We start from the raw sequence: 27,956 nt of genomic DNA, 5'->3' as shown, positions 1-27,956 counted from the left end.
TGATGAGGCGGAGGAGAGGAGGGACCTGCCTGGGAGTTGGCGCTAGCCTGTGGGTGATGAAAGCCAAGGGGAATGGAAAGTGCCAGGCCCGCCCCCTACCCATGGGTATAAAGCACTCGCATCCCTTTCCAATTTACCCGAGCACCTTCTCTCCACTCAGCCAACTGCTCGCTCGCTCACCTCCCTCCTTGGCACCATGACCACCTGCAGCCGCCAGTTCACCTCCTCCAGCTCCATGAAGGGCTCCTGCGGCATCGGGGGCGGCATCGGGGGCGGCTCCAGCCGCATCTCCTCCGTCCTGGCCGGAGGGTCCTGCCGCGCCCCCAGCACCTACGGCGGGGGCCTGTCTGTCTCCTCCTCCCGCTTCTCCTCTGGGGGAGCCTACGGGCTGGGGGGCGGCTATGGCGGTGGCTTCAGCAGCAGCAGCAGCTTTGGTAGTGGCTTCGGGGGAGGATATGGTGGTGGCTTGGGTGGTGGCTTGGGTGGTGGCTTTGGTGGTGGCTTTGCTGGTGGTGATGGGCTTCTGGTGGGCAGTGAGAAGGTGACCATGCAGAACCTCAACGACCGCCTGGCCTCCTACCTGGACAAGGTGCGTGCTCTGGAGGAGGCCAACGCCGACCTGGAGGTGAAGATCCGCGACTGGTACCAGAGGCAGCGGCCCGCTGAGATCAAAGACTACAGTCCCTACTTCAAGACCATTGAGGACCTGAGGAACAAGGTGGGTGAATGGGCAGCAGAAGGTGCCATTCCAGCTAGCTCCTTCCGGGAACAATAGATGCCCCAGGCCACTGACACCTTAAGATTTGTCTGTAGGACAGACTCCACCCCAGATCCCTTCTTTCGAGGTCTTGGATGTCCTAAGAGCTGATCAGTGAGAAGATGCACTCCCTTCCCCAGCCTCCTCATCCCCTTCTGATCTCAAATCCTCAGACCATGTGAGATCAGTGATTCCTGTCCTTACATTTTATAGAGGAAGCAGTTGAAGCTTCGAGAGGTGCTGTGACCAGCTGTAGGTCACATAGCAAATTAATGGCGGAGCCAAGGCTGGGACCCTTGTGCCCTACCTTCCAGCACAGGAGGCAGCTACTTGTTCTCCAGCACCGGGGAGGAGCGAGGCTCTAACGGGACCAGGCAAGACATCCAAACCGCTCATTAGTTCACTAGTCTGGGCTGTGGCTGCCGCCGCCCATAAGCCTTGGTAGAGGCTGGTCCCTCCCCACAGCCAGGCAGGCATGGAGAGCCTGCAGAGACAATCAGTGTGGCCCCTTGATGTGCCCTGCACAGAGGGAGCCTGGCAGGCTTGTGCCCTCTGACTCCAGCCCCCTGCTCCCACATCACCCGGGAGCCCTCCCTGCGGGAGTCTGCTGGGCTCTAATGCCTTGCATGGATTAGGGAAATTCAATGATGAGGTAGGGAACTCCAACCAGACTCAGGGGCCAATATATCTTCTTATTTTTCCCCTGAGTCCTCTTTTCTAATCCCCTGTGTCAGTTGGGTTTTATCTCTTGAGAAAGTTCCACTTGAAGTCCCATGGCCTGTAAGCTTGAAAAGGAATGTGCATATCTGCAGAGGACTGGCAGGGCTGGCTGATGCAGAGAGAAGAGAGGCCAGCTCAGGAAGGAGGGCTAGGGAGCCTCAGATTATTCTCCTCACCTGGAGGTGGGGAACTTGAAACCTCAAGATCCATCAGATTTTGCAGCAAGTCAGTGGCAGAACTGGGGCCAGAACTCATGGGCTTTTGATTCTAAGCCCCGGGCTGCATCTACCCCGTCGGTGACCAGGAGTTAGCAAAGTCTTAGGACAGGCTTGGGGCATCTGGGGTTCTCTTTTAGGCTGTTGTGGTCAAGTTTTGTGGGGGAAGAGGGGAATTCAGGCAAGAACATGAAGCAAGAGCTTAACTTAGGTTACAGTGAAGTCCAGCTTGTGAAGTTCTTTTGACAAATTACCTGTGCCCTTTCCAACCTGCAGATTCTCACGGCCACAGTGGACAATGCCAACGTCCTTCTGCAGATTGACAATGCCCGTCTGGCCGCGGATGACTTCCGCACCAAGTGAGTTTGCAATGGTGGGCCAGAACACCTAGTGTCCCCAAAGTAGGGCATTTTTGGAGCAGTGTTTCCCAAATAGAACTAGCCAGTGCCAGGATAGCTGCATGAAAACTCCCTGGGGTGCTTATAAAAGAATAAGACTCTTGGGCCCCACCCTTGGAGTTCTGATTCAGCTATTTATAGCAGGTTACCTGGGTGATTCTGGTCCACAGCCAGGTTTCAGAACCGCTGCTTTAGGGAGAGGCACTTTCCACTTCCCCAGCTGCCCTTGAAGTATAGGAAAGAACATAGTTGGAGGACTTACACATTATTTGTTGGCTGAAGTTAGAAGTGCAACCCCCTCCTGAATTCTGCAGCAAGACGAACTGCCTTATCCCCAGGCCCCAGGAATGTTCATACCTGAGCAATCAATGGGCACTGTGTTCCACCATGCCATTTTCAGGATCGGCTCCTTAAACCACCCACAAGGCACCTGCTCTGGGAGAAGCTGCAGGGAGACGAGAACAAAGCCCTCACTGTGGTCAGGGTGGGTGTCTCATTTCTTTTCTCTGGGGTCATTCCAGGTATGAGACAGAGCTGAACCTGCGCATGAGTGTGGAGGCCGACATTAATGGCCTGCGCAGGGTGCTGGATGAACTGACCCTGGCCAGAGCTGACCTGGAGATGCAGATTGAGAGCCTGAAGGAGGAGCTGGCCTACCTGAAAAAGAACCACGAGGAGGTGAGAACTATGGAAAAGCCAGCTTAAAAGAAGCACAGGGAGGCTGGGTACAGTGGTGCATGCCCATAGTCCCAGCTGCTTGGGAGGCTGAGACGGGCTTGAACCCAGGAGCCTGGGCAACAAGGCTAGACCCTGTCCAAAAAAAAAAAAAAAAAAAAAAAGAGAGAGAGAGAGACAAGGGAGAGTCAAGACAGAATTGTGATGGTGGGAGGGCAGTATTCAGGCCTGACTAAGGAACCCCAATCCGCTGCCATGGTGGAACTTCTGACTGTGGACTGTCCCTGGCTGTACAGGAGATGAATGCCCTGAGAGGCCAGGTGGGTGGAGATGTCAACGTGGAGATGGACGCTGCACCTGGCGTGGACCTGAGCCGCATTCTGAATGAGATGCGTGACCAGTATGAGAAGATGGCAGAGAAGAACCGCAAGGATGCCGAGGAATGGTTCTTCACCAAGGTGGGTGTAATTTGAGGTGGAAGGAACCCAGACCACCTGCCTTCTGGGGCCTTCTGGTGTGAACGGCGTTCTCTTTTTTGCAGACAGAGGAGCTGAACCGCGAGGTGGCCACCAACAGCGAGCTGGTGCAGAGTGGCAAGAGCGAGATCTCGGAGCTCCGGCGCACCATGCAGAACCTGGAGATTGAGCTGCAGTCCCAGCTCAGCATGGTAGGAATAGTGCCAGGCACGGTGGTGCGCCCAGGACTGGCAGGGAGAGAACGGCCACACTCACTCATCCTTGATTCCCTTTCTCTCCCTCACAGAAAGCATCCCTGGAGAACAGCCTGGAGGAGACCAAAGGCCGCTACTGCATGCAGCTGGCCCAGATTCAGGAGATGATTGGCAGCGTGGAGGAACAGCTGGCCCAGCTACGCTGCGAGATGGAGCAGCAGAACCAGGAGTACAAGATCTTGCTGGACGTGAAGACACGGCTGGAGCAGGAGATCGCCACCTACCGCCGCCTGCTGGAGGGCGAGGATGCCCAGTGAGTCTTGGCCCTCCCCTTAGTCTGTCCCGCCATGGCACTCTCATGGCCCCACCATGTATCTAATGATCTTGCCCTTCTCTGTCTTCACAGCCTCTCCTCCTCCCAGTTCTCCTCTGGCTCGCAGTCATCCAGAGACGGTAGGACCTTCCTCCTCTGCAGGCCTGGGCTCCAGGCCGCCCTCTGTACCCCAAGCAGGTCTAGGCATTGGCTAGGGGCTCTGTGAAGGGCTGAGCTCTAGTGCTGTCACCCAGTTTCCCTTGTGAACCTCCTTGGGCGGAAGAAGCTATTTTCTAAACTCTCCTTAGGGCTAGGAGAGGCAGCCCCCAACTCTTCTTCCTGGTGTCTGTGGCAGATCCCATTGCTGTGGTGGTCAGCACCATGAACAGGGCCCTGCATATGGATGGAACCAGTCGGGTGTGAGCTCTTAGGAAGCTCTAATCTGAGGACAAAGACTCTGTCTCTGACCTTTGGGAGCCCTAGTCTGAAAGAAAAGTGTTGATGGTATCAGTGCTTGGGCAACAGCAGGGAGTGAAGCAGTAATCAGGGGAGAGGACAACGGGGAGACAGTTTGAGTTTCCTCACCTTCTTGGCCTCCTTACTTCTGATGAGTCCATTGTCTGTTCACCTCTGGTAACGTCCTCTTCCCGCCTCTTCCCCAGTGACCTCCTCCAGCCGCCAGATCCGCACCAAGGTCATGGATGTGCACGATGGCAAGGTGGTGTCCACCCACGAGCAGGTCCTTCGCACCAAGAACTGAGGCTGCCCAGCCCCGCTCAGGCCTAGGAGGGCCCCCGTGTGGGACACAGATCCCACTGGAAGCTCCCCTCTCCTAACCCCTAAGCACTTCACACCTGGACCCTGCTTCACCCTCACCCCCTCCTGGCAATCAATACAGCTTCATTATCTGAGTTGCATAATTCTCGCCTCTGTCTGGTCATTGTTAGGAGTGGGGGTGGGGAGAAAGTGGGAGAAGCATCTCTGGAGCTTGTCATAGCACCTGGCTATGGCCCCTGGAACTGGGAGAAAGGTCCTGGGGGTGGATTGGGCTCAGGTCCCAGGATATCTTTCACCATCTCAGAAGACACAGACAGATGTGTGTACCAGGTTATGTGGTGTCTCCTAGGATATGGAGGGATATTCATTCATTTACTCACTCATTGTCATGTGTGTTTATTCATTCACTAGATATTGAGTGCCTCTATGTCAGGCACTATGTTAGGTTAAGGATTCCTAATGTTTTTGTGATCAGGGATTCCTTGGAGAATATAGAAAGCTATAGATTTTTCCTCTGTCCCCTACCTTCAAATAAACATACATACATTTGCATACAATGTCATAGGGTTCAGGGGTCTCCTAGAGCTCCTTACTGGAGGTCCATGAACCGAAGGTAGGAACTCAAGCTCTCCTGACATTCTTGTCTCCCTCCACCCCACCTGCTCTTGCCTCCGGTGCTGGATCTAATCCTTCTTACACTTGGTTGACCTAGGGCAAGTTGATGACCATCTCCCAGCCTCAGCTTCCATTTCTGTAAAAGGGGCATAATGATAGTACCTACCTCATGGGTTTGTTGGGATAATTCACTGGAAGAATGTACAGGGCCTGGCATAGTGCTGGCTCAAGGCATGGCTGTGCTGGTGATACTGGGTAAACTATCTCTAGGGCATGGTGATTATCCATCCATGATGAGAGCATTTTTAGAGGGTTTGGGAATAGACTGGTTTTTAACCCTGGCTCTGTTCTGTAACAGATGTGAGCTTGGGAAGTCTGAGTCTCAGTGTCTTTACTTGTATAGTGAGGATGCTGAGCCCTGCTTCTTAAGGTTGATACAAGAATCCAATGAGTGACTATACCTTAAGAGCCAGGACTGTAGGAGCCTCCCCTGGGTGGGGAATGCCTTTCCTTCTCTTTGGGGGGCTAGAAAAGGAGTGGGAAGGGAAGGAGCCTCATCCTAGTAAGTGGTGAAGATTCCAGAGGTGGGTGGGGCTCACTGCCCCAAGCTAGGAAAGAGTTGACTAGTCCTGTGTCAGTTTCAACAGCTCATTCATTGGACTGCGTGAATAAAACTTGTAGGGGGAGTCAACGGTAGGGGAGAGACTGAAAAAAGACTAAATTTGGGCAAGGGATCTAAAAGCCTGAGCTTTTGAATCAGACTAGCTGGGATGGAGTCCTGGCTCCTACGCTGAATAGCCTTGAAGAGTTTGGGCAGGGTACTGAACCCCACATTCCTCTTTCACAAGGTAGGGAATAAACACCTTTACTGCATAAGGCTGATACAAGAGTGAATGACCTCATGCAGGCAATGAATTTGGCATTGTGTTTGGCACATAGTCAGCACCCTATAAATGGTAATGGGGTGAGTTATTAGGAAAAGGAATGAAGACATGTTGGTTTCTCTTGTTCCTACCTCCACCCCAGGAAAAAGAGGACTGCTTTGTGTTTCTGAAACTCTGGGATATCTTTTAACCTAAGTTTTGTCATCAAAAAGGTTGACCTTGGGTGATCCCTGGGTGAGGATGGGCCATCCTGGAGGTGAAGTACTAGAGTTTCAGGGGTGCAGGGGACAACTCAGGAAGGAGGAAGGTTTGAGGGTGCTTCCTCAGAGAATGAGAAGAGGTGGGTTTGAGGGCCCTAGAGGGTACAGGACCCTAGTGTGGTGAGGGCCTTTGTGATACTCCTGGGGGTGTTGGACTCTGGTTCCTAAGGTTCCCAGTTGGGCAATGAACCTCCTGCCCAAGTGTGGCAAAGAATCTTGTGGTCCACATTTGAGAGGTCACATGGGCCTGGACAGAGAGCAAAATATGGCAAGAGTCACCAGTGGGGCCTGAAGCTCAGAACGCCCTGAACTTCATAAGAATCCCCAGACACCTCTCTACCTTGGAGGCGGTGCCAGATTAAAGTCTCTGCCCAAAGAAGATCTGCTTTAGAGGAATATAGAAACGTGAGGTCTCTGAGACTGGGGTGCGGTGGGGCAAGCCTCCTCTCTGAGTGGTTGCCGTTACTGTTTGCAGGGAATACACAGGAGACCTGGGCTTGCTTGCGGGTAAAAATGGCGGCTGGGATCACCTGGCTGAAAGCAGGCTCAGAACCAGGAGAGGAGGAAGTCAAGCAGGGAGGCTGGGAGGTGGCCGCACCCTGTACTGTCAGGCTCCAGAGGAAGAGGGCAGACAGGGCAGTGGCCCCAGGGGTCTCACATGGACTCCCCTCCTCCCGGGATTTCCCCACCATACCTCACTGGGGAGGGTAGGGCTAGTGTTTGGATCCTGCTGATGAACAGGGCTCTTGTTCACAGAGCCTGGCAGCCACAAGCAGCCATCTCAGGATATAAGCCCAGCAGCTCCGACAATGCTGACTGCCTTCCCTTGGCCCAGCAGCTCCGACAATGCCGACTGCCTTCTCTTGGCCTCCGCTCAGCTAAACAATAGACCAGCAAGGTGACTTGATAGCACAGTCTAGTGGAGGCAGGTGGGATTGCGTCTCTGAGTCCTGGGGCTGGTCAGGTGACCTCTCTGGCTCCGCCTCCCTGTAAACCCTCTTTCCACCCTCCCAGCTCTCAGAATGGGGCAGTGCTAGGTGAGCCACCTGGAAGACTCCTCCAACCTCACCGTAGGGAGACTGGCTTGCTCCAGGTCCTACAGGCTGAAAGTGGCAAAGTCCTGTCCATCCTCAGGCTTTGCCACGTCCTGGGTGGCTGCATTCCTGTTCCATTCTTTCTCAGGGATGAGATAAAACTGAGAGACGCATGGGATCAGTGTGCATTTTTCTTAGCTTACTCCATCGTTTTTGCTTTATGGGGTGGAACCGACCTTGAAATTCAGGATTTTGGGAGCTTTTTTTTTTTTTTTTTTTTAATAGTGAAAAGATCTCTAATGTGTCCAGGGAACTCTATAGGCAGCAACTGGCGTACGTGCCTACCTAATCAGGCAAATGGCACTTCCCCAAGGCCACAGACACCCTGGCTTGGGTAATGTAGGCGACTATTCCTACAGGAAGATGTCAGAGGAGGCGGCCCCAAGGAGGCCTGATTCCCAGGGGCTGGGGGGTCCCGATGTCCTGGTGGGACCCCAGGAGGTTCCCTGGCCGACCTCACTGAGCTTGGAGGCTGCCACAAAGGGGACAAGGGGATGTCAAGGACTTCCAGGGCAATGGACTGGCCTCAGGCAGGTGCAGGGCAGTCACCAGCTCCTCCTCCATTGCTGTTTGCTGAGCGCGAGCTTTCCCGACGGGGCTTCCCTCTGTGCCACTGTCACCTGTAAGGCCAGGCCTGGAAAAGGAAGCCTTTTTCCTTTAAGATGCTCTGATGAACTTTGAGGGTGACTTGGCATGAGAGAGAGGGCAAAAAGAGACACACAGAAATAGAAACAAATGGATATAGAGTTGGGAGAGAGAGAGAGACAGAGTAAGAGAAAGAGAGGATAGTGAGGGCCCTGGGCCCGTACTAGGCAGGGAGGAGCATTCATTCATTCATTCATTCATTTGCTCATTCACACATATTTATCGAAACTTACTGTTTTAGGTGTAGAGGAGATAGGGGTGAATTCAGACAGACTGAATAAGAAAAGAGACCAGACAGACTGAATAAGAAAAGAGATGACATGAGGAAGAAGGTAGAGAGGGACCCAGCACGTGTGTGGGGCTTGGGACAGAGAGCAGGAGCTCTGAGTCTGTGTCCACTGTAGCTCCTGCTCACTGGAGAGCAGGCCCTGGCTCCATTCCCACCTTGTTTAGCTCTGTGACTGTGGCCAAGGTACCCTCTCTGAGCATAATTTCCTTACCTGTAAAATGATTTAAAAATTAACACATACCTCCTAAAACAGTTGGTGAAGATTAAATTCGACAGTGCAGGCAAAGCAACGAGGGTCTTGCCTGCAACACTGGAGGTTCCTTGATGAAAGGAACTATGATCCTCCAACCAACCTGTGTCCTCCCCAGGCCCCACAGGCACAAGTCTTTGATCTTAATGGGGGCTCAATAGGCCAGAGGGATGGGCTAATAATAAGCAAGGGAGCTGAGAACCCAAGTCGCCCAGACGGTCCATGGGGAAGTCGGGAGCAGCCATAGTGCCGCCGACAGTCAGGACGATGTCTCACTATGTGCCAGGCCCCACACCAGCAGTTTTACAATATGAGCTCTTTTAAACCTCACAACAACCTCATGAGGACAGAACTATTTTTTAAATTTTTATTTATTTATTTGTTTTTATGAGACCGAGTCTCGCTCTGTCGCCCAGGCTGGAGTGCAGTGGCGTGATCTGGGCTCACTGCAACCTCAGCCTCCCAGATTCAAGCAATTCTCCTGCCTCAGCCTCCCAAGTAGCTGGGATTACAGATGTCCGCCACCACACCCAGCTAATTTTTGTATTTTTAGTGGAGACAGGGTTTCACCATGTTGGCCAGGCTGAACTCGAACTCCTGACCTCAGGTGATCCGACTGCCTCGGCCTCCTAAAGTGCTGGGATTACAGGTGTGAGCCACTATGCCTGGCCAAGGTCAGAACTGTTTATTTTTTCCCACTGAAATCCTTTGCTTGACTTAACCCACTGCCCTTTAGCCACAAAGGACTCCTGCCCTGGCAGTCACTTTGCTTGTTCCCACCTCAGGACATTTGCACATGCTGTATGCCCCTCCCCTTTTTCCTCCCCCTTCACTCAAGTGTCTCTTTCTCAGGGAGAAGGTTGCTGGTGCCCCAGACCATGCCACACCCTTTATTATGTGCTCTGCATTCCCCCACCAACCATGCTCACCTCAGTTGTGAATTGCATGTTTATTTTTGTAGGTCTATTTTATCCCATAACTGTCCATCAAGATTACTTTATCCCCAGCACTCAACCCAATGCCTGGCACATAGTAGGTGCTCAGTAAAGGATGAATCCGAATTTACAGTGAGGAAACAGGTTCACAGAGGGGAAGCAACTTTCCCCAAATAAGTGGAAGAATCTGACTTTACACTATGACCTGCCTGGCTCCGAAGCCAGTGCTCTCAGCCTCTCTGCTAGGTGTGTCCTAGCAGACACAAGCCTGAGGTGCCTAGACTCAAGTGGAGGCACCTATGTGGGCCCACTCCATCCCCTCACTGTAGTCTGAGAGGGTCTGGCTGGGCAGGGTGGTGGCAAGTGCCTGTTGTATGAGAAAGAATCAGTGTTGACAGACAGGTGCAGGTACCCACAGCCCTGCGCCAGTGGGCAATGTACACCTGCCTGGATGGCTCATGGATGCTCCAGGGGAGGAGCCGTGACTCAGCTGGTGCTCCCTCTCCCAGCAGCCAGCCACATGCTGACTCAGGTCCCTCCCTGGCCCCACCTGGGGATCAATGACAGACAGCAATGGAGAGTAAATTGGGGGTGTGGGAGGCTGCTTACAGGCAAGCAAGAGGGCTCCCACGACCAGAGCAAAACTGTTCTTGTGCTGCTTCCAGGTCCGCATGTCCCCAGTGGACGATACTTTTGCCTCTGGGGACACCTTGCAGGTGGAATCTTTTGTTCCCTCTCTGTCCCTCTGCTTGCCTATGTGGGTCCTTGCAGCCCCTTCTCTCCTACTCCATCCACTCCCCAAGGGGAGGGCCTGCATTTGGGATGCTGGCACTGGGTCTAGGCTGCAGCCTTGCACATTGGCTGGAGAGGCAGTGTTGATTCTTGCTGGGTCCCAGGTGTCAGGGTGCCATGGGCTTGCCCGTTTCCATTCCTGGTTCATTCTTTGGAGGGCTCCCATGGGAGGTGTTGAAGGTGGGGCTCAGAGGGCAGACCCTGAGCCCTGAGAGGTTGGAAGAGTGAGCCATGTCACATGACCTAGAAGAAATCATTCACTCAGGCCATGCTGTTGGCCTTCCTCATCCCTGGCCCCATCTTGCCCAGTCTGGTTCCCATGCCAGGCAGAGAGCTTGGGAGAAGGGAAGAGATGGTGCTCTGCTGCAGCTGGAGCAAGACCTCCTATCTGGACCGTAGGAGGTGCAAGCACAGCAAGCTCCTCTTTGTATTGGAACAAGGCCAGATGTGGGGGGAGGAGGGCCAATGTGGCAGGGGCTACATGTGGGCAGCAGTTGGGCATTCATCTAGGAATCCTCTGCCTTTTTTTTTTTTTTTTTTTTTTTTAAGACAGAATCTTGCTCTGTCGCCCAGGTTGGAGTGCAGTGGTGCGATCTCGGCTCACTGCAAGCTCCGCCTCCCGGGTTCACACCATTCTCCTGCCTCAGCCTCCCGAGTAGCTGGGACTACAGGCGCCCGCCACCATGCCTGGCTAATTTCTTTTATTTTCAGTAGAGGTGGGGTTTCACCATGTTAGCCAGGATGGTCTCGATCTCCTGACCTTGTGATCTGCCCGCCTCGGCCTCCCAAAGTGCTGGGATTACGGGCGGGAGCCCTCTGTCTTTATAGCCCTTGGCAACAGTGCATGAAGGAGCTTCTCATGAGGAAACTGAGGCCAGCTTTGAGGACCACAGGGGAAGGGAGGGTGAGGCTGGCTGGTGACCCAGCCCTGCCTGGCTGGGGAGCTACTGTGCTCTCCACCCCACAGTGGTCCTCAGGCTCAGCTCACTTTCCCTGGCAGCTGGGAGGAATTCCAAGCGACGAAGCCTGCTGCTTTGGGCTGGGCGAGGCTTAGGACAGGGCTGGAGGGTGGGAAGTGGAGAAGGTGGGTGAGGACAGGGGTTGGGGTTTGGCACCAGGGCTGGAAAGCAGGGCCATCTCTCAAGAGGCTTAGCTGGCCGGGGTGCCCCAGTGGGGAGCTTCTGCTCAGTCAAGCGGGTCTCAGCTGTTCTTAGGATCCCCCAGCACAGATACATTTGCAGATGACAGAGCAGGGTTCTGGAAGTGCCACTCTGCTGGATCTTTCCAGGGTGGCCCACCCACAGCACTACCGACTTCTCCATCCAGCTCAGGGACCCAGGACCTGGGGCTTATGTCCCAACCAGAGTGTTGGCATCAGCATGGGCATGGGGAAGAGGGTAACTTCTCAGGCCTTGGAACACATTGCAGGAGATTCTGGGCTTCCCAGCAGAGCTTGGCAAAGACCCTGAATGGTTTAAAACAGTTTAAGAAAGTAGAAGCTGGGTGTGGTGGCCCACGCCTGTAATCCCCCAGCACTTTGGGAGGCTGAGGTGGGCGGATCATGAGGTCAGGAGATCGAGACCATCCTGGCTAACACAGCGAAACCCCGTCTCTACTAAAAATACAAAAAAAAAAAAAAAAAAAAAAAAAAAAAAAAAAATTAGCCAGGCATGGTGGTGGGCGCCTGTAGTCCCAGCTACTCAGGAGGCTGAGGCAGGAGAATGGCATGAATCTGGGAGGTGGAGCTTGCAGTAAGCTGAGCGGAGATCGCGCCACTGCACTCCAGCCTGGGCGACAGAGCGAGACTCCATCTCAAAAAAAAAAAAAAAAGAAAGTAGAAAGGGAATCAATTATAGCCACTAGCCTTGATCTAAGAGTCTCCCATGTATTAACCATTCATAAAATGCCTTCAGTATTCTCTGAATATTGAATAAAAGAGAATTAAATTCTCTTAATTTTCAAAACTTAAACTACTTGCTTAATTTTTAATTTAACATATTTTGTACCATCCATTTAAATATTTATTTAACACATTTTGGTAAATTAGCTCACCTTTCATTTCAACTGATATATTTATAAAGGAAATCTTACATTACTACCAAAAAGAAAGTCATACTCACTTGCCAGAAGCAGAAGGAAATGATATACAGAAATACTGAACTTCTAACTAGATGCCGTTACTTTCTAAAGGTTCTGAGCCCAAAGCTGGCTCTCTTTTTTTGAACAGGGTGATTGATAAGTGTGGTGGGGCATTAGACAGGCCTTAGTGTCCAAATGAGATTTCATCCTTGTCTAATCAGAAGATAGAAAAGTAGAAAAAGAGGCCAGGTGCAGTGGCTCATGCCTGTAATCCCAGCACTTTGGGAGGCTGAGACAGGAGGATCCTTTGAGCCCAGGAGTTCAAGATCAGCCTGGGCAACATAGGGAAACCCCATCTTTATGAAAAAAAATTAGCTGAGCATGGTGGTGTGTGCCTGTAGTCCCACCTACTTGGGAGGCTGAGGCTGGAGGATGGCTTGAGTCCAGGAGGTTGAGGCTGCAGTGAGCTGTGATCATGCCATTGCACTCCAGCTTAGATGACAGAGTGAGACTCTGTCTCAAAACCAACCAACCAACCAACCAACAAACAAACATGGAAAAAAGACATCTTCTCTCCAAGTGCTGCATTATTATTATTATTATTTATTTTTTTTGAGACAGAATCTTGCTCTGTAGCCCAGTCTGGAGCACAGTGGCACAGATCTCCGCTCACTGCAACTTGTGCCTCCTGGGCTCAAGTGGTTCTCATGCCTTAACCTCCTGAGTAGCTGGGATTACAGGCGTGCGCCACCACGCCCGGATTATTTTTTTGTATTTTTAGTAGAGACGGGGCTTTGCCATGTTGCCCAGGCTGATCTCGAACTCCTGAGCTCGGGCAATCTGCCCGCCTTGGCTTCCCAAAGTGCTGGGATTACAGGCGTGGACCGTGTGCGGCCACTTCAGTATTATTTAACAGTCGCTGAGCATCAGTTAAAAGCCCCTCAAGAAATACCAGTCATCTATGCCTCCTAAACATGCAGGCATTGCTTCTTTCAGGCCTTTGCTGACCATCCTGGCCTCTCTTTCCTTACCTTTAGCTCCTTTTCAGCAATGAGCATCTTTTTGGAATGACTGATATCTGTCCTCCATCTCGTATGTGTTGGCATCTTACTCGGACCAGACGTGGCGCTGGGCAATGGGGCAGGTACAAGATGAGCACGAGCAGGTTTAGAGGAGCTCTTGCTGCCAATAGAGAGAGCTTTCTTCTTTTTTTTCAGTACATGAACTTTTATTCTTCATCAAGTGCTTCATAGAGCCATGGAGATAAGTGTGAGACACTGTAACCGAGCACAGTACGAACGCAGGGGGCGAGAGTACAGGAAGACGGAGGAGGAGGCACTCAGAGCGATCGCTGAAGATGAGTAGTTTTCTGTGTCGAAAAGATGGAGAGAGGCATTAGAGGTCACGGCAAGTGCCGAGTATTCTTAGAGGGAAGAAGGGCGTCTGGGGAGTGTTGTATGGTTTTCTAGGGGGTCAGGGGGATGGTGGGAGATGGGGCAGGAATGGAAAGATGGTGACTGGCCTAAGTGCCAGGAATGTGGACCTTATCTTGAGGGTGGAGCGAAGCCAGTGAAGTGATGTTGTCAGACATGGATTAGAAAGATCATTCTGGCTGCTCTGCAGGAAGAGTCAGAGGGACATGGGAGAGGCAGGGAGGGCGGTTAGAAGCTCATGGCTAAGGTCCGGATGAGGGCAGAGTTAACGGGGAGTCAGGGGGCTGAATGATCAGAGAGAGTCAAACATTTTTTGAGCATTTCTCACAAGTCTCTTACTAGGAGATGGACAAACTATTCATATCAACCTTTTTCAGAGGAGGAAACTGAGGCACAGAGTAGTTAAGTAACTTATCAAAGTCACACAGCTCATGAGCATGGAGCTGGATGGAGCTCAGGTAGGCAGACCGGAGACCAGCGCGTTCTTCACCATTCTCTTCTGGCCTTGGTGACCAGAATATACATCCAAGTTTCTGCCAGGAGCAGGGATAAGTCACACATCTCTGTATCCCCTCCCGAGCTCCGTATTGGGTAGGCACTCGACCAAGGTCAATGCCACGCTCCCTGCTGGGCCCTGCAAAAGGACCAGGACTGTCGAGCCACTTGCATTCCTGCTCAGAGGTCAGCTAGTGTCAGCACCCCCTTGTTTATTTGGTCCACTTTCTTCTCCCAGCCCTTTGTGTGAACTCTGCACGCTGTCCTTGAGCGCCGGCGGGCAAGGTCTGGGTGCCTCTCTCCATCTTTTGGCCATGCCTGTTGTCTTCTTATCAAACTGGAATCTCCCAAGGGCAGAGCCTCAGTCTCCACAGAAAGCCTTGAGGATCCTGAGAGCGAGGACTGGTTTCATCCTTTTGGGGCTCTACAAGGGCAGGGGCTGTGCCTCCCCCTCCTCTGTGATAACTCCTTAGTACCCTGGTTCCAGCTCAGCCCACAGTGGGCACAAGGTGGGAGCAAGGAGGGATGCAGACAGCACTGACCATCAATAGAGGAGGTGACTCTGCTCCTGCGAGTTTCTCTCCTGAAGGGGCTAAGTCTCAGACCTGCTGTTGGGGCCAGCCAGAGACCAGGCTCCAGGATCTAGGTCACCCCTGTGGCAGTAGAGCTGATTTATGGTGGCCCTGACAGCCTAATATCATCAAATTATCCCACACAATGGATAAAGGCTGGGTCGCCCCCAGGCAGTCACCAAAGGACGCTGAGCCTGGGGCAGCCGAGCTGCCTCCGTATCCCAGACCTCCCTCAGGTCTGTGGGGGGAGGCTGGCACAGACCAAGGGCACACCTAGGTGTGCCACCTTCAGCTGGGGGTATAAGTAGGCAGTCCCAGGGACAGCTCTGTACCCTGCACTTGGGAGCCGGCAGCACTCCTACCACTGCTTCTTAACCTGTGAGCTACCAGCCGTGTCATGAGCTGCAGACAGTTCTCCTCGTCCTACTTGAGCCGCAGTGGCGGGGGTGGCGGGGGCGGCGTGGGCAGCGGGGGCAGCATAAGGTCTTCCTACAGCCGCTTCAGCTCCTCAGGGGGCGGTGGAGGAGGGGGCCGATTCAGCTCTTCCAGTGGCTATGGAGGGGGAAGCTCTCGTGTCTGTGGGAGGGGAGGTGGCGGCAGTTTTGGCTACAGCTACGGCGGAGGATCTGGGGGTGGTTTTAGTGCCAGTAGTTTAGGTGGTGGCTTTGGGGGTGGTTCCAGAGGTTTTGGTGGTGCTTCTGGAGGAGGCTATGGTAGTTCTGGGGGTTTTGGAGGTGGCTTTGGTGGTGGTTCTGGAGGTGGCTTTGGTGGTGGTTCTGGAGGTGGCTTTGGTGGTAGCTATGGGGGTGGGTTTGGTGGTGGCTATGGGGGTGGGTTTGGGGGCTTTGGAGGTGGTGCTGGAGGCGGTGATGGTGGTATTCTGACTACTAATGAGAAGAGCGCCATGCAGGAACTCAATACTCGGCTGGCCTCTTACTTGGATAAGGTACAGGCTCTAGAGGAGGCCAACAATGACCTGGAGAATAAGATCCAGGATTGGTATGACAAGAAGGGCCCTGCTGCAACCCGGAAGAACTACTCCTCTTACTACAACACTATTGATGATCTCAAGGACCAGGTAGGTGCAGGAAACTGTCTCTGTCTTGGTCTTTTTCTCTTACATTCTTTATCTTCCAAAAAAGGTAAAATGCTAAACTCTAAGCTCAGATAATAGCCAGGGAATCCACGTTTTGGAAATGTACGCTTTCATCAGAAACAAACTTGTGTTTGGTTTCTGGGGATCCCAGGATAGGGCTTTGGCCTGTGCTCTGAGGGTTCATTTCCATTTCTTCAACTTTCAGAGTTTGGGCAGAGCAGAGAGGAGGCCTGGGTTAACATGAGCTGAGCTGGGACTGGATGTGGAACCTCCTTTAGGTCTGGTCTAAGTCAATACTCTCTCTTCCTTTGTACTTCTCCTAGGCTTCTTTAGGAGTGTATCTTGATCTTTTAAGGTATTTTGGACCCGATTGTACATTTGGTTATTCAAGTGATGGAGAGGATCCAGAACTCTGGGAAAGGAAGCTATCTATCTATCCATCCATCCATCCATCCATCCATCCATCCATCCATCCATCCCTCCCTCCCTCCCTCCACCCACATGTCCATCTATCTGTCCATTTATTCAGCCATTCAGTTCAGGGAGTGCCTACCCTCAGGGTTGCTCTGGGTAGACACAGTGATGTGCTAGACTGAGTTCTGGTGGAGCTCACAGTCTGACTCTTCAGTATATTCAGTGATTCCTCTTGTTTTCACTCCTGCATGTGTCTGGATGTGCTGTTTCTTCTACTCCAAACCTCTTCCATTCATTTATTAATGTTACACCCTAGCCATCCTTCAGCGCCCAATTCAATTGCCAGCCACCTCCTTCCTGAAGTCTTTCTTGATCTCCCATTGCCATAAGCCACCTCTCCTTTCCTTGAACTCTTTTAGGACACTTTTGACTTTGTAGTCAATGGTGGGCTCCTTGAGGAACAGGATGTCAGTAATCTCTAAATCCTACAATGCCCTTTGCAGTAGATCTTCAAATATTTGTTGAATGAATGAATGAAGGCCACACCAAACATCTTCGCTGAAGCCTGGAAGGGGTCTGTGCCATGTCCCAGCTGTTGGAAGTTCCTCATTCCTCTTGAGAATCTTCCTGAATGGAATCCTCACCTCCTGTGGCTTTGCCTGGCCTCTTGCCCTCCAAGCAGTGGTCCACAGTGTGATTTCATGGTTGTGTCATTTTTTTTCAGATTGTGGACCTGACAGTGGGCAACAACAAAACTCTTGTGGACATCGACAACACTCGCATGACACTAGATGACTTCAGGATAAAGTGAGCCCTGCTCCTCCTTTCCTCTCCTGTCATCAGCCCTTACCCCCTGAATCTCAGTGCTCTGGAGGTCCTGGTAGGCCCTGGTTCCGTCTTGATTGTTTTCTACCCTGGCTGGTCTGCAGGTTCGAGATGGAGCAAAACCTGCGGCAAGGAGTGGATGCTGACATCAATGGCCTGCGGCAGGTGCTGGACAATCTGACCATGGAGAAGTCTGACCTGGAGATGCAGTATGAGACTCTGCAGGAGGAGCTGATGGCCCTCAAGAAGAATCATAAGGAGGTAGGGTGCTGGGGCTTATGGCTTACTGGGGAGAGGGAGGAGCAGAAATGCCGAGACAGCAGGGGAGCTTTGGAGAATTACCTGGGAGACACCCTCTCCTTTGCTCTTGAGGACACTTTCAGCTTCTCCTTGGCATCACCTATGGTAGTGGGTGGGCTTTGGCTTCACAACTGTGTCCCCTTTTTGTACCCTGTGGGGACCACAGGCAGAAATCTGAAAGGTGGTGCAGAGGACTTTATCCCTGACCTCATCTCCCCTTCCTCCCTGGCAGGAGATGAGTCAGCTGACTGGGCAGAACAGTGGAGATGTCAATGTGGAGATAAACGTTGCTCCTGGCAAAGATCTCACCAAGACCCTCAATGACATGCGTCAGGAGTATGAGCAGCTCATTGCTAAGAACAGAAAGGACATCGAGAATCAATATGAGACTCAGGTGAGCAGAGTGGGCTGCCCATTCAACCTCCTCCCCTCCATCTATGCATATATCCATCCTTCCGGCCTCCCATTCCTTCATCCTCCTATCTCTCCATCTCTCAGTGAAGCTGTCATTTATCCATCTTCCAATGGAAGTCATTCAACCATCTTCATTCACTGCATACCAACATCATTACAAAGTAGCTTCTCAGTGCCATGTTATATGTAAAGTATTGATGTCTCAGAGGTATTGATGTCTCAGATATGAGCCAAAGAAGATTGCTGCCTTGAGAAGCTCACAGTTTATTAGATGTGTGTGAACAAAAGCAGAACGTGAACAATTTAATCTAATGCTATGTAATGTAAGACTACAAGAGAGGGATACAGTGTGTCTCCCATACTGTACTGAACTCCTTGGTGGTTCTCTTCCTCCTTGAGTCTCCAGTGCCTAGCCAGAGTCTGGCACATACATGAAGGCATGGTCTGTGGTGTGTGTGTGTGTGTGTGTGTGTGTGTGTGTGAAAGGTGGGGGAAGTTTGGAATAAGGTTAGATTAGAAAGATGGTTGTGAGACAAAGTGTGTGAAGGGTCTTGCAACCTTGTTGAGAGGGAAGGTCATATTGAGAGGACTGGACAAACCTTCATGGCTGGAGGGTACCCAGAACTCAGAAAGACTTGTCCTTGGCTTTGGATCAGCCTTGGTCCTGCAGGTGAAGATCCTGGTGAATGGGGCAGAATCTTGCCCACTGAAGCTCCTGGCCCAGCCTGATTGCTTACTGAGCCTTTGGTTTTGCAGATAACCCAGATCGAGAATGAGGTATCCAGTAGTGGTCAGGAGGTGCAGTCCAGTGCCAAGGAGGTGACCCAGCTCCGGCACGGTGTCCAGGAGTTGGAGATTGAGCTGCAGTCTCAGCTCAGCAAGGTTGGTAGTTCTGCTGTAGAACCATTGCCAAGGTGGGGCACAGGAAGGCTTTGCAGCCCAGGAGTGGGAAGAAGAGGAGTTATGATGTAGCATCCCTCTTAAAGCCTTCTCTCGACCCTTAGAAAGCAGCCCTGGAGAAGAGCTTGGAAGACACGAAGAACCGCTACTGTGGCCAGCTGCAGATGATCCAGGAGCAGATCAGTAACTTGGAGGCCCAGATCACTGAAGTCCGGCAAGAGATCGAGTGCCAGAATCAGGAATACAGCCTTCTGCTCAGCATTAAGATGCGGCTGGAGCAAGAAATCCAGACCTACCGCAACCTCCTTGAGGGAGGCCAGGAAGACTTGTAGGTGCCCCACGATTCAGTGGAACCCCTGGGGGTCTCTTAGGCCTCTGATACTCCTTCTGTCCCTCTGGATAGAGGCAGCTGGGGGAAGTTCTTATACACAGGGTCTTATGGGTTGAGGACTTCTTCATCCTGAGGGCGGTGGGGATCTCAGTGCATTTGGGCTTTGGGGAAGGAGGATGGTGACACTGAGGGAAGGCGCTGCCTCCCTGCTCCAGGGAGGGGAAAGCTCCACAGTCCCAGCTGGAGGCTCTACCCTCCCAGCTATGGTGCCAGCACAGACTCTGTCCTCTGCCTCCCAGGAAGGAAAACAGAAAGATTCATGTTTGGGTCCTGACTCTGTTCAGGTCCATCCTCATATATGTGTGTTTGGGCCGCTCATTTTAACTCTCTTGTTTTCTTTCTTTCCTAGTGAATCCTCCGGAGCTGGAAAAATTGGTCTTGGAGGTGGCCAAGGAGGTCGAGGAGGAAGTGGAGGAAGTTATGGAAGAGGTTCCAGGGGAGGAAGTGGAGGCAGCTATGGTGGAGGAAGTGGTTCTGGAGGTGGCTATGGTGGAGGAAGTGGAGGTGGCCATAGCGGAGGAAGTGGAGGTGGCCATAGTGGAGGAAGTGGGGGCAACTATGGAGGAGGAAGTGGCTCTGGAGGAGGAAGTGGGGGTGGCTATGGTGGAGGAAGTGGGTCCAGGGGAGGAAGTGGAGGCAGCCATGGTGGAGGAAGTGGTTTTGGAGGTGAAAGTGGAGGCAGCTACGGAGGTGGTGAAGAAGGGAGTGGAAGTGGTGGCGGCTATGGAGGAGGAAGCGGAAAATCATCCCATTCCTAGTCTTCTTCCTCAAAATCTGGTGACCAAGATGAGACAAAAGGTAAGGGACAATACTAGGTTGTGGGGTGGAGGGAGGCACAACTCTAGGTTGTGGGGTGGAGAGTCAAGGTATCACCCCTTTTTTTTTTTTGAGTATTTTTGAATCTCTGGGAAATACAGATTCTGAATAGAGCTAGATGTTAGGGAAACCTCTATGAGGTGCCAGAGACATGCCCTTGGTTCTCAATTGATCATTATTTTTGACAGAGCCTAGGATGAGGCTAGGACTAAATCTACACATGGCTGAGTCTCAGTAGTGTAGGAGATGGGTTGAAAATTGTGCATTATCATGATACACCCTTTGAAGTAGGTTTCATTATAATCCCCATTTTAAGGAAAATGAGGTTCAGAGAAAATAACTAAAATAACTACTTTGCTCAAAGTTATACAATCACAAATGAGGGGTTCAGCTCTGTGGGGCTTCACAGCCGGTACTTTCAACCCTCATGAGGATGGGGGACCTGGATCAGCAACAGTTCAGCTGGAAAAGAGACTCAGGGATTGCAGCCAGTGGTTGGTTTGCACAACTGTTGCATGATGCAACTGCCAAAAGGATGAACATAATCTAAATGTAAGAAAGACTCACACAGGTGAGTTGGTCTCTAGATCAGGGAAAATTTTCCCATGTACACATTGAGTTTTATAAAATAAAAATGTAATATGAAATTATAGTAAAAGGCTGGGTAATATGACTGGGGATGTTTAGCTCAGAGAAGACTTGAGGTGCCTGGGAGCTGCCCTGCGGGGTGTCTGATGTGGTTTTGTGTGTCCAATGGCACTGCAGGGCCATGGATGTACATCTAGGAGTGAGGCTGGGGCCATTTTTGCCTCAATATCCAAATAATTGACTAACATATCTGTTGAATGGAGGGGGCTGCCTCATAAGCTCCCCACCCTCAGACTTGGGGGTGCATCTGCCAGGTTTGCTGCAACAGAGATTCAGGAATTAGATGGGGACCAGTAGATTGGGAGAACCCAGAGTCCTTCCACCTCAGGATTCTCCAGCTCTTTGAACTCTAGTGTCCTTACTTTGAGTTTCCCCATCTTTCCCCAAGTCCCAACCTCTCTGCTCCTGCTCACAGTCCTCCCTTCTCCCCCTCATCTCCCTTCTGTCTCTCCACAGGCTTCCTTTCGCGATACTAGAGCCTCTGTAAACTTCTCCTGCCCAGCCCCAGCTGAGCATCCCCAGATGGACAGACCCCTGATGAAGCCTGCTTATTGGATCCTGACATCAGGAATAGCTGGCAACCAGCCCCTGTGCCCGTTTGGGACTGGACTGACTTGGCATATATGCCTCTGGCTTTCCACTGGCTTCCAACCCTGCTTGGCTTTGATGACTTCAGGGTTGGGGAGACAGACCTCTTTCCTCTCTCTGGCCTGGGGTGATCTCACACCCTGCATGATCTTGACTATAATAAAGCTTTCCTACTGCAAGTCAAACTCAGACTTTGATCCATTTGTTCTTTGGGATTAAGAAGGGATAGGGTGGGCGGGACATAGTAGCTCATGTTTGTAATCCTAGCACTTTGGGAGGCTGAGACAGGAGGATCACTTGGGGCCAGGAGTTCAAGACTAGCCTGAGCAACATGGTGAGACCTGTCTTTACAAAAAACTAAAAAAAAAATTAGACAGGCATGGTTGTGGGCACCTGTGGTCCCAGCTACTCAGGAGACTGAGGTGGTAGGATTGCTCGGGCCCAGGAGTTGGAGGCTTCAGTGACCTATGATCGCATCACTGCATTCTGTCCTTGGTGACAGAGTAAAGGGATAATCAATCTGTTATAAAGAGTGTGGGTTCACTTTTCTATTAGTTAACTTTTGCTTGTAACAAAGGAACCCAAGTTTAGTGACTGAAAACAACAACCATTCATTTAGCTTACAGTTTTGCAGTTTAGACTGGGAAGCTTTGTTTCCCTTTATGCATCTGTGGTTCACTGCAAGTCAGCCAGGTGGCTCTTCCTCTGGTAGTTGGCTGGGTGCTAGTTGGGGTGATGAGGATGAATGGGGTATGTGACTCCCATCCTCCAGCCAACTAGCTTGAGCAAGTGTTCCAAGATAATGAGCAGAAACATGCAAGGCCTCTTGAGGTTTAGGCTCAGAGAAGTCACTTTGGCTGTACTGTATTGGCCAACCAAGTCACAACCTAGCCCAGATTCAAGGGCAGGGGAAATAGACTTCTCTTGAGGGGAGGAACTGCAAAGTCACATGGCAATGGGCATGGATATAGGGAGGGCAATAACTGAAGCAATTTTTTGCAAACGATCTACCATAGTGTATTGGCATGTCGTGTGTTAACTATGGAGGAAAACAAGACAAAAATGACTTGGTCTTTGCTTGGAAGATTTCGAGTAAAAAATATAGGCATAAATAAAGTCCTTCAAGGCAAAGTAAGGGACATTCCGCAAGATAGCAGCCAATAATATTCTCTAAAGATTCTGATAGTCAAAAATCCTTTTTATCACTAGGGACAAATAGGCTCCCTCAGCCTATGTACCCGATACTATAGCTGCCTATTAAGCTACCCCAAAGTATAGAGGCTTAAAATGACAAAATTCATTTTGCTCATGAATCTGCAGTTTTGACAGGGCTTGGTTGGGGACTGCTTGTCTCTGCTCCTCTTGGTTTTCTTGCGGCTTACAGGCTGGGGGCTGGAGTCATTTGAAGTCTTAGTCACTCATATCTGGCCTCACTGGGGCTCCTTGGACATCTCTCTGTATCTCTGGAGAGTTCGATGTGATCCCTCCAGTGCGGTAGCTTCAGGGTAGCCCAACTTCTTACATGCTGGCTCAGGGCTCCCAAGACACATGTCCCGAGGGAGAAACCGCCAGAAAGAGGCGGTTTGACTTTTATCACCTGGATGGGGAAGTCACACCGTGTCACTTCTTCTGTAGTCACAGGCCTGCCTAGATTCAAGCGAAAGGACATAGACCTGTGGTAGGCAGAATTCTGAGATGCTTTCCCAATTTCTGGCCCTACTGTACACGTATCTTCTCCCGGTTATTCGATCAAACACTAACCTAGGTGCTACTGTGAAGGGATTTTGGTAACTAAGTTCTCAAATGCGTTGACCTCAAGAGAGAGAGATTATCTGGCAAACCTGATTTCATCACATGAACCGTTTAAAATCCAAGAGTTTTGTCTGACTGGTCACAGAAGTCAGAGATTTGAAGTCTGGGAAGATTTCAATGTGCCCTTGTTGGCTGAAGATGAAACGGGGTCGTGGAACAAGGAATGTGTGTGGGCTCTAGGAGCTGAGAGACAGCAAGAAAAAGGAGATCGCAGTCCTCCAACTGCAAAGAACTGAAGTTTTCCAAGATCAAAGAAGAGTTTGGAAGCAGATTTCCCCCAGATGAGAATTCAGATGAGAACTCAGCCTGGCTGACATCTTGATTTCACCCTTGTGATATCCTGCAGGGAGAATCCGATTATACCTGTGGAACTGTCAGCTAATACATGGGTGCTGTTTTAAGCTGCTGAGTTCGCAGTAATTTGTTAAGCAGAAATAGAAAGCAAATACAAACCCCGTCTCTAGATGGAGGTGTGTGCATGTCATGTTGAAGAACAGCATATGCAATGGGATATATTGGTGTGGTCATTTTTGGAAAACACAAATGGCCACAGGCTGGCTCAAATCACTGGCAGAGGAGTTACGTAAGAGTACGCTTAGGGCATGAAGTGACACAGAAACCCAGGGGGATTCAAGATCCTGGGATTTGTGGAGATGGGAGCAGGCAGGTCATCGGTGTTTCTGGGTCAAAGGTGGCTCTAGCAAGACACCTGAGCAGTGAGAGTCTGTGATCCCATTTCTAGTGCTCCACTGTTAATGTGCAACTGTTCACTCTTCTCTGGTTTTTTTTCTGCTACCTGCTGTCTTCCTCATCTACCATTTTACATATCTTTTTACTTATTTATTTATTTATTTATTTTATTTTTTATTTTTATTTTTTGAGACAAAGTCTTGCTCTGTTGCCCAGGCTGGAGTGCAGTGGCACGATCTCAGCTCACCGCAACCTCCGCCTCCTGGGTTCAAGAGATTTTCCTGCCTCAGTCTCCCGAGTAGCTGGGATTACAGGTGCCTGCCATCATGCTGAGCTAAGTTTTGTATTTTTAGTAAAGACGGGGTTTCACCATGTTGGCCAGGCTGGGCTCGAACTCTTGACCTCAGGTGATCCACTTGCCTCGGTCTCCCAAAGTGCTGGGATTACAGGCGTGAGCCACCATGCCCGGCCCATTTTATGTATCTTTTCTCTACCTCAGTTTGGGAAATTCTCCACCTTGAGTCTGAAGCTTCCAGAGGGAGAGGCCAGAAACGTGCTTTTCCGAGCTCACCTGCATCTAGGGCATGGGCCTCTGACAGCCCTGCCACTCAGGTGCACCCTCACAAGACTTTTTTTTTTTTTAAACCATTGCACACCATTGGAGTGAAGGACTTTGCTTTTGATGTAAAGGAGGTGCTGAGTGGAATTTGTTACGGCAGGAACAAGGCTGGGCAGAGACATGTGGTTTGTTGAGGAAGCAATAGCGGTGGCTCTGGCAAAGATATGCAGTGTCCACCATCAATAGTTTGAGCTGCTATTTTGGTGGCCAGCAGTGACAGCAGTGGTGTGTTCCTAGAGCAATCCTTGAGCAGGATTTGGGGAATGTCTCTGTTTGCATACCCTCCAAGTTTGATTCTCTGCACATCCTGGAAAAATGCCCAGCAGTTCCTCCTTATTTCACAGGGAATACATTCGAAGATCCCGAGTGGATGCCCAAAACTGTGGATAGTACCTAGACCTATATACACTGTGCTTTTTCCTACACATTCATACTAAAGATACAGTTTATAAGTTAGGCACCGTAAGAGATTAACAACAATATCTAATAAAATAGAATTGTTATAACAATATACTGTAATAAAAATTATGTGAATGTGGTCTCTCTCAAAATATCTTATCATACTGTAGATCTTAGCAACCTCAGCATATGATTTTTTTTCTTTCCTTAGTAAGTTGAGAACTGTCATCTTTTCTTTTAAAGAAAGCACTTTGCTGGCTGGGCGCGGTGGCTCGTGCCTGTGATCCCAGCACTTTGGGAGGCGGGTGGATCACCTGAGGTTGGGAGTTCGAGACCAGCCTGACCAATATGGAGAAACCCTGTCTCTACTAAAAATACATAATTAGCTGGGCGTGATGGTGCGTACCTGTAATCCCAGCTACTCAGGAGGCAGGAGAATCGCTTGAACCCGGGAGGCGGAGGTTGCAGTGAGCTAAAATCGCACCATTGTGCTCCAGCCTCGGCAACAAGAGCAAAACTCTGTCTTTAAAAAAAAAAAAAAAGCACTTTGCAGCTTCCCTTTGGCAAATCTGAATTATCAGCATCACTGTTCTCGCACTTTGGGGTCATAATGAAGTAAAATAAGGGAACGCAAGCATGGCAGTACTGTGACAGTTGATCTGACAACTGAGACAGTAACTAAGTGACTAGCGGGTGGGTGGTGTATACAGTGTGGAGAGCTAGACAAAGGGATGATTCCTCTCCTGGGCTGGACAGAGTGGGGCAGTGTGAGATTTCATCACTCTCCTCAGGACAGCACACTTTAAAACTGAAGAATTGTTTATTTTTGGAATTTTCCATTTGATTTTTTAGGATGACAGTTGACCACAGGTAACTGAAGCTGTGGAAAGCGAAACCATGGATAAGGGAGAATGACTGTGTTACTTTCTCTGTAGGTGAAAGCAAATTTATTCTGGTACTCTTTGTTTATTGGGATAGGGAAAAAAGAATTTCCCACAGCAGGTGCCAGGGTCAATGGTGATCTGCTTTAGAAAAGGGACACAATCTGGATCAATGACTGCTGTTGGAACAACCATGTGATAAATTGTAAAATAATTCATGGCCATTCTCTAACATCTGTTCATGTTCTGCACAGAAAAAATAGGCAAGTTAACCTTAAATTTATCAAATCATTCTTTTTGTTTGAGACAGTGTCTCTATTGCCCAGGCTAGAGTGCAGTGGTGCGACCACAGCTCACTGAAGCCTTGACCTCCCAGGCTCAAGCAATCCTCCTACTTCACGCTCCCAAGTAGCTGGGACTACAAGCGTGTGCCACCACCCCAGGCTAATTTTTGAAGTTTTTATTTTTTTTTTATTTTCAACTAGAGATAGGGATCTCACTATATTGCCAGGGCTGGTCTTAAATTCCTGTGTTCTCTCCCCATCTTGCCCTTCCAAAGCGCAGGGATTACAGGCATGAGCCACTGCTCCTGGCCCATCAAATCTTTCATGTGGCACTAATCTCTGTCATTCCCTTAGAGATGTAGTATTGTTAGCGCTTTTTATAAACCGTGTAATCCTTACTCCATAGATCAGGAGCCATTTACTGACTATGTCTAGTCCACTCCAGACACTGGGAAATAACCACAGATTGGTCTGGGATACCACTGGGCTCATGAGAAGCAAACTCGGGCTAAAACTCCATTCGTCATCTGATCTCTGTATTGGTTAGATTCTCAATAGCAACTACCAGAAACTACTCTGTGGCTATTTTAACAAGTAAGGGATTTCTGAGAGCTCTGGATACCTCAGAGAATCACTAGGAGGGCTGGAGAAACAGAATTTAGGGTGATTTTTCCAGAACCCCCCAAATGACAAAGCAGAGTGGATCTGCCAAGGGAGTTGCTGCCTCTGCCAAGACCATGAAACCACCAAGTCAGAATGGAGCCTTCTGAGTCCATTCTGCACTAATTCTGGACTCAGCTGGAGTTGCGGAGCCACGCTGCTTCTGCTGTCCATACCAGTAAGCTGGACGTCCCAGGTGAACCTCATTTCCTCACCTAGCTCCCTTCTAAACCCAGCCCACATGGGTGCGTCTGACTAGTAGAACCTAAATTGCTTAGCTCATCTTAGTGGCAAGGAAGGCTGGGAAATGTAGTTTTTAGATCTGCCTGGAAAAGAATAGTGACAAGATGACAGATACAACCTACACTCGTATGAGCTTCCATTCTAACTGGGGAACCACAGTATTGCTCTGCATTTGCAGAGATTAGAATTGGTTTGGAGCCAGTGTCCAATCATCCCTAAAGGCCTGGGTATTTTCCTTCCCTCAGTAGACAGCAATTCTCGTAAATACCCATAGATTCCTATGGGAGGATCAGTGTGGCAGCCCCTGCCTTCTGGGAACCCAGGTTCTTGTCTGGTATCTAGGAAGAATCAGGTCACACGAACTGTTTGAAAGGTGATGAATACAGAAGATTTTATTGAGCGTCAGGTGGCTCTCGGTGGATGTATAGTGCATGCTTGTGATGTTACTGCAAGGCCCTTCCTCAAAGCCTCCCCTTCATTCAAAGTTCTCTGGGTCTATGAGCCAATTCTGATTTTGGAATTGGAATCACGGGGCTCAAGACAGGTCTCTTACTGACCTAAAGTTTTCTTTTGCGGGGGTAGGGTAGTGAAAGTGGCAGATATGGAAGACTGACTCACTCCTATCTGTTTCAGTATCCTTCTAATGGGCTTTCCTATACTCAAGAGGCTGATCATCTAAAATCTACCCTTTTCCAGACTCCCCTACAGCCATAGTGTAGGTTTTTCCAATCAGATGCACTCTGAGTCATGAGTTGAATGGGGGAGAGGTAGAGGGGGAAAAATCAAATGCTTTTTCTTTGTGTAGATCTGCCAGTTATACTGTATGGCCCTGGGGCCAACATGTCTGGTAGTGGCTTCCTGATTCCCAAGCTTTCTGACTGTGGCAGACCAGCAGGAGTTCCCTTGGGGTCCACTTCTGTGACGTTAATATGGAAGCCATGCCCAGAAGCCCAGTATAGAGTCTGTTTCTTCAGCCTTCTAATGATTTTGCCAGCGCCTAATGCCCTGTATTAAATTTATTTCTGTTAAGAAAGTGAGATTGGTTTCTGTTACTTAAAACTGAACCCTAGCCGGGCATGGTGGCTCATGCCTATAATCCCCACACTTT

At 50.4% G+C, this 27,956-nt stretch overlaps 4 protein-coding genes across 4 annotated transcripts in view; 2 read left to right on the top strand and 2 right to left on the bottom strand.

Moving 5' to 3' along the window:
* Positions 1-27,956, bottom strand: part of LOC126938621 (eukaryotic translation initiation factor 1) — a 1,120,764-nt gene that overhangs the window by 104,948 nt on the left and 987,860 nt on the right. The window lies entirely within an intron of this gene.
* Positions 1-27,956, bottom strand: part of CNP (2',3'-cyclic nucleotide 3' phosphodiesterase) — a 736,460-nt gene that overhangs the window by 393,076 nt on the left and 315,428 nt on the right. The gene's annotated exons all lie outside the window — the stretch shown is intronic.
* On the top strand, positions 116-4,668 carry KRT14 (keratin 14). Its single transcript, XM_050762728.1, has 8 exons — positions 116-718; positions 1,969-2,051; positions 2,612-2,768; positions 3,062-3,223; positions 3,307-3,432; positions 3,528-3,748; positions 3,842-3,888; positions 4,411-4,668. The coding sequence occupies exons 1-8, from the start codon at positions 197-199 to the stop codon at positions 4,506-4,508; spliced, it is 1,416 nt and encodes a 471-aa protein (XP_050618685.1). The 5' UTR covers positions 116-196; the 3' UTR covers positions 4,509-4,668.
* On the top strand, positions 15,266-19,997 carry KRT9 (keratin 9). Its single transcript, XM_050762672.1, has 7 exons — positions 15,266-15,946; positions 17,103-17,185; positions 17,308-17,464; positions 17,736-17,897; positions 18,674-18,799; positions 18,922-19,145; positions 19,558-19,997. Exons 1-7 carry the CDS (start codon positions 15,266-15,268, stop codon positions 19,964-19,966), a joined length of 1,842 nt encoding a protein of 613 aa, XP_050618629.1. The 3' UTR covers positions 19,967-19,997.

This window comes from Macaca thibetana, chromosome 16, assembly GCF_024542745.1.
Source record: "Macaca thibetana thibetana isolate TM-01 chromosome 16, ASM2454274v1, whole genome shotgun sequence".
Lineage (NCBI taxonomy): Eukaryota > Metazoa > Chordata > Mammalia > Primates > Cercopithecidae > Macaca > Macaca thibetana.
The sequence above is the reverse complement of the archived record's forward strand: the minus strand, read 5'-3'. Positions and strand labels throughout refer to the sequence as shown.

What these genes read in the sequence shown, in the direction of transcription:
- KRT14 (XM_050762728.1), top strand. Translation starts at nt 197, where the DNA reads ATGACCACCTGCAGCCGCCAGTTCACCTCCTCCAGCTCCATGAAGGGC. An exon ending in TGCAGTCCCAGCTCAGCATG is followed by an intron (nt 3,433 to 3,527) that starts GTAGGAATAGTG and finishes TCTCCCTCACAG; the next exon opens with AAAGCATCCCTGGAGAACAG. An exon ending in CTGGAGGGCGAGGATGCCCA is followed by an intron (nt 3,749 to 3,841) that starts GTGAGTCTTGGC and finishes CTGTCTTCACAG; the next exon opens with CCTCTCCTCCTCCCAGTTCT.
- KRT9 (XM_050762672.1), top strand. Translation starts at nt 15,266, where the DNA reads ATGAGCTGCAGACAGTTCTCCTCGTCCTACTTGAGCCGCAGTGGCGGG. An exon ending in TCAAGAAGAATCATAAGGAG is followed by an intron (nt 17,465 to 17,735) that starts GTAGGGTGCTGG and finishes CCTCCCTGGCAG; the next exon opens with GAGATGAGTCAGCTGACTGG. An exon ending in GAGGGAGGCCAGGAAGACTT is followed by an intron (nt 19,146 to 19,557) that starts GTAGGTGCCCCA and finishes TTTCTTTCCTAG; the next exon opens with TGAATCCTCCGGAGCTGGAA.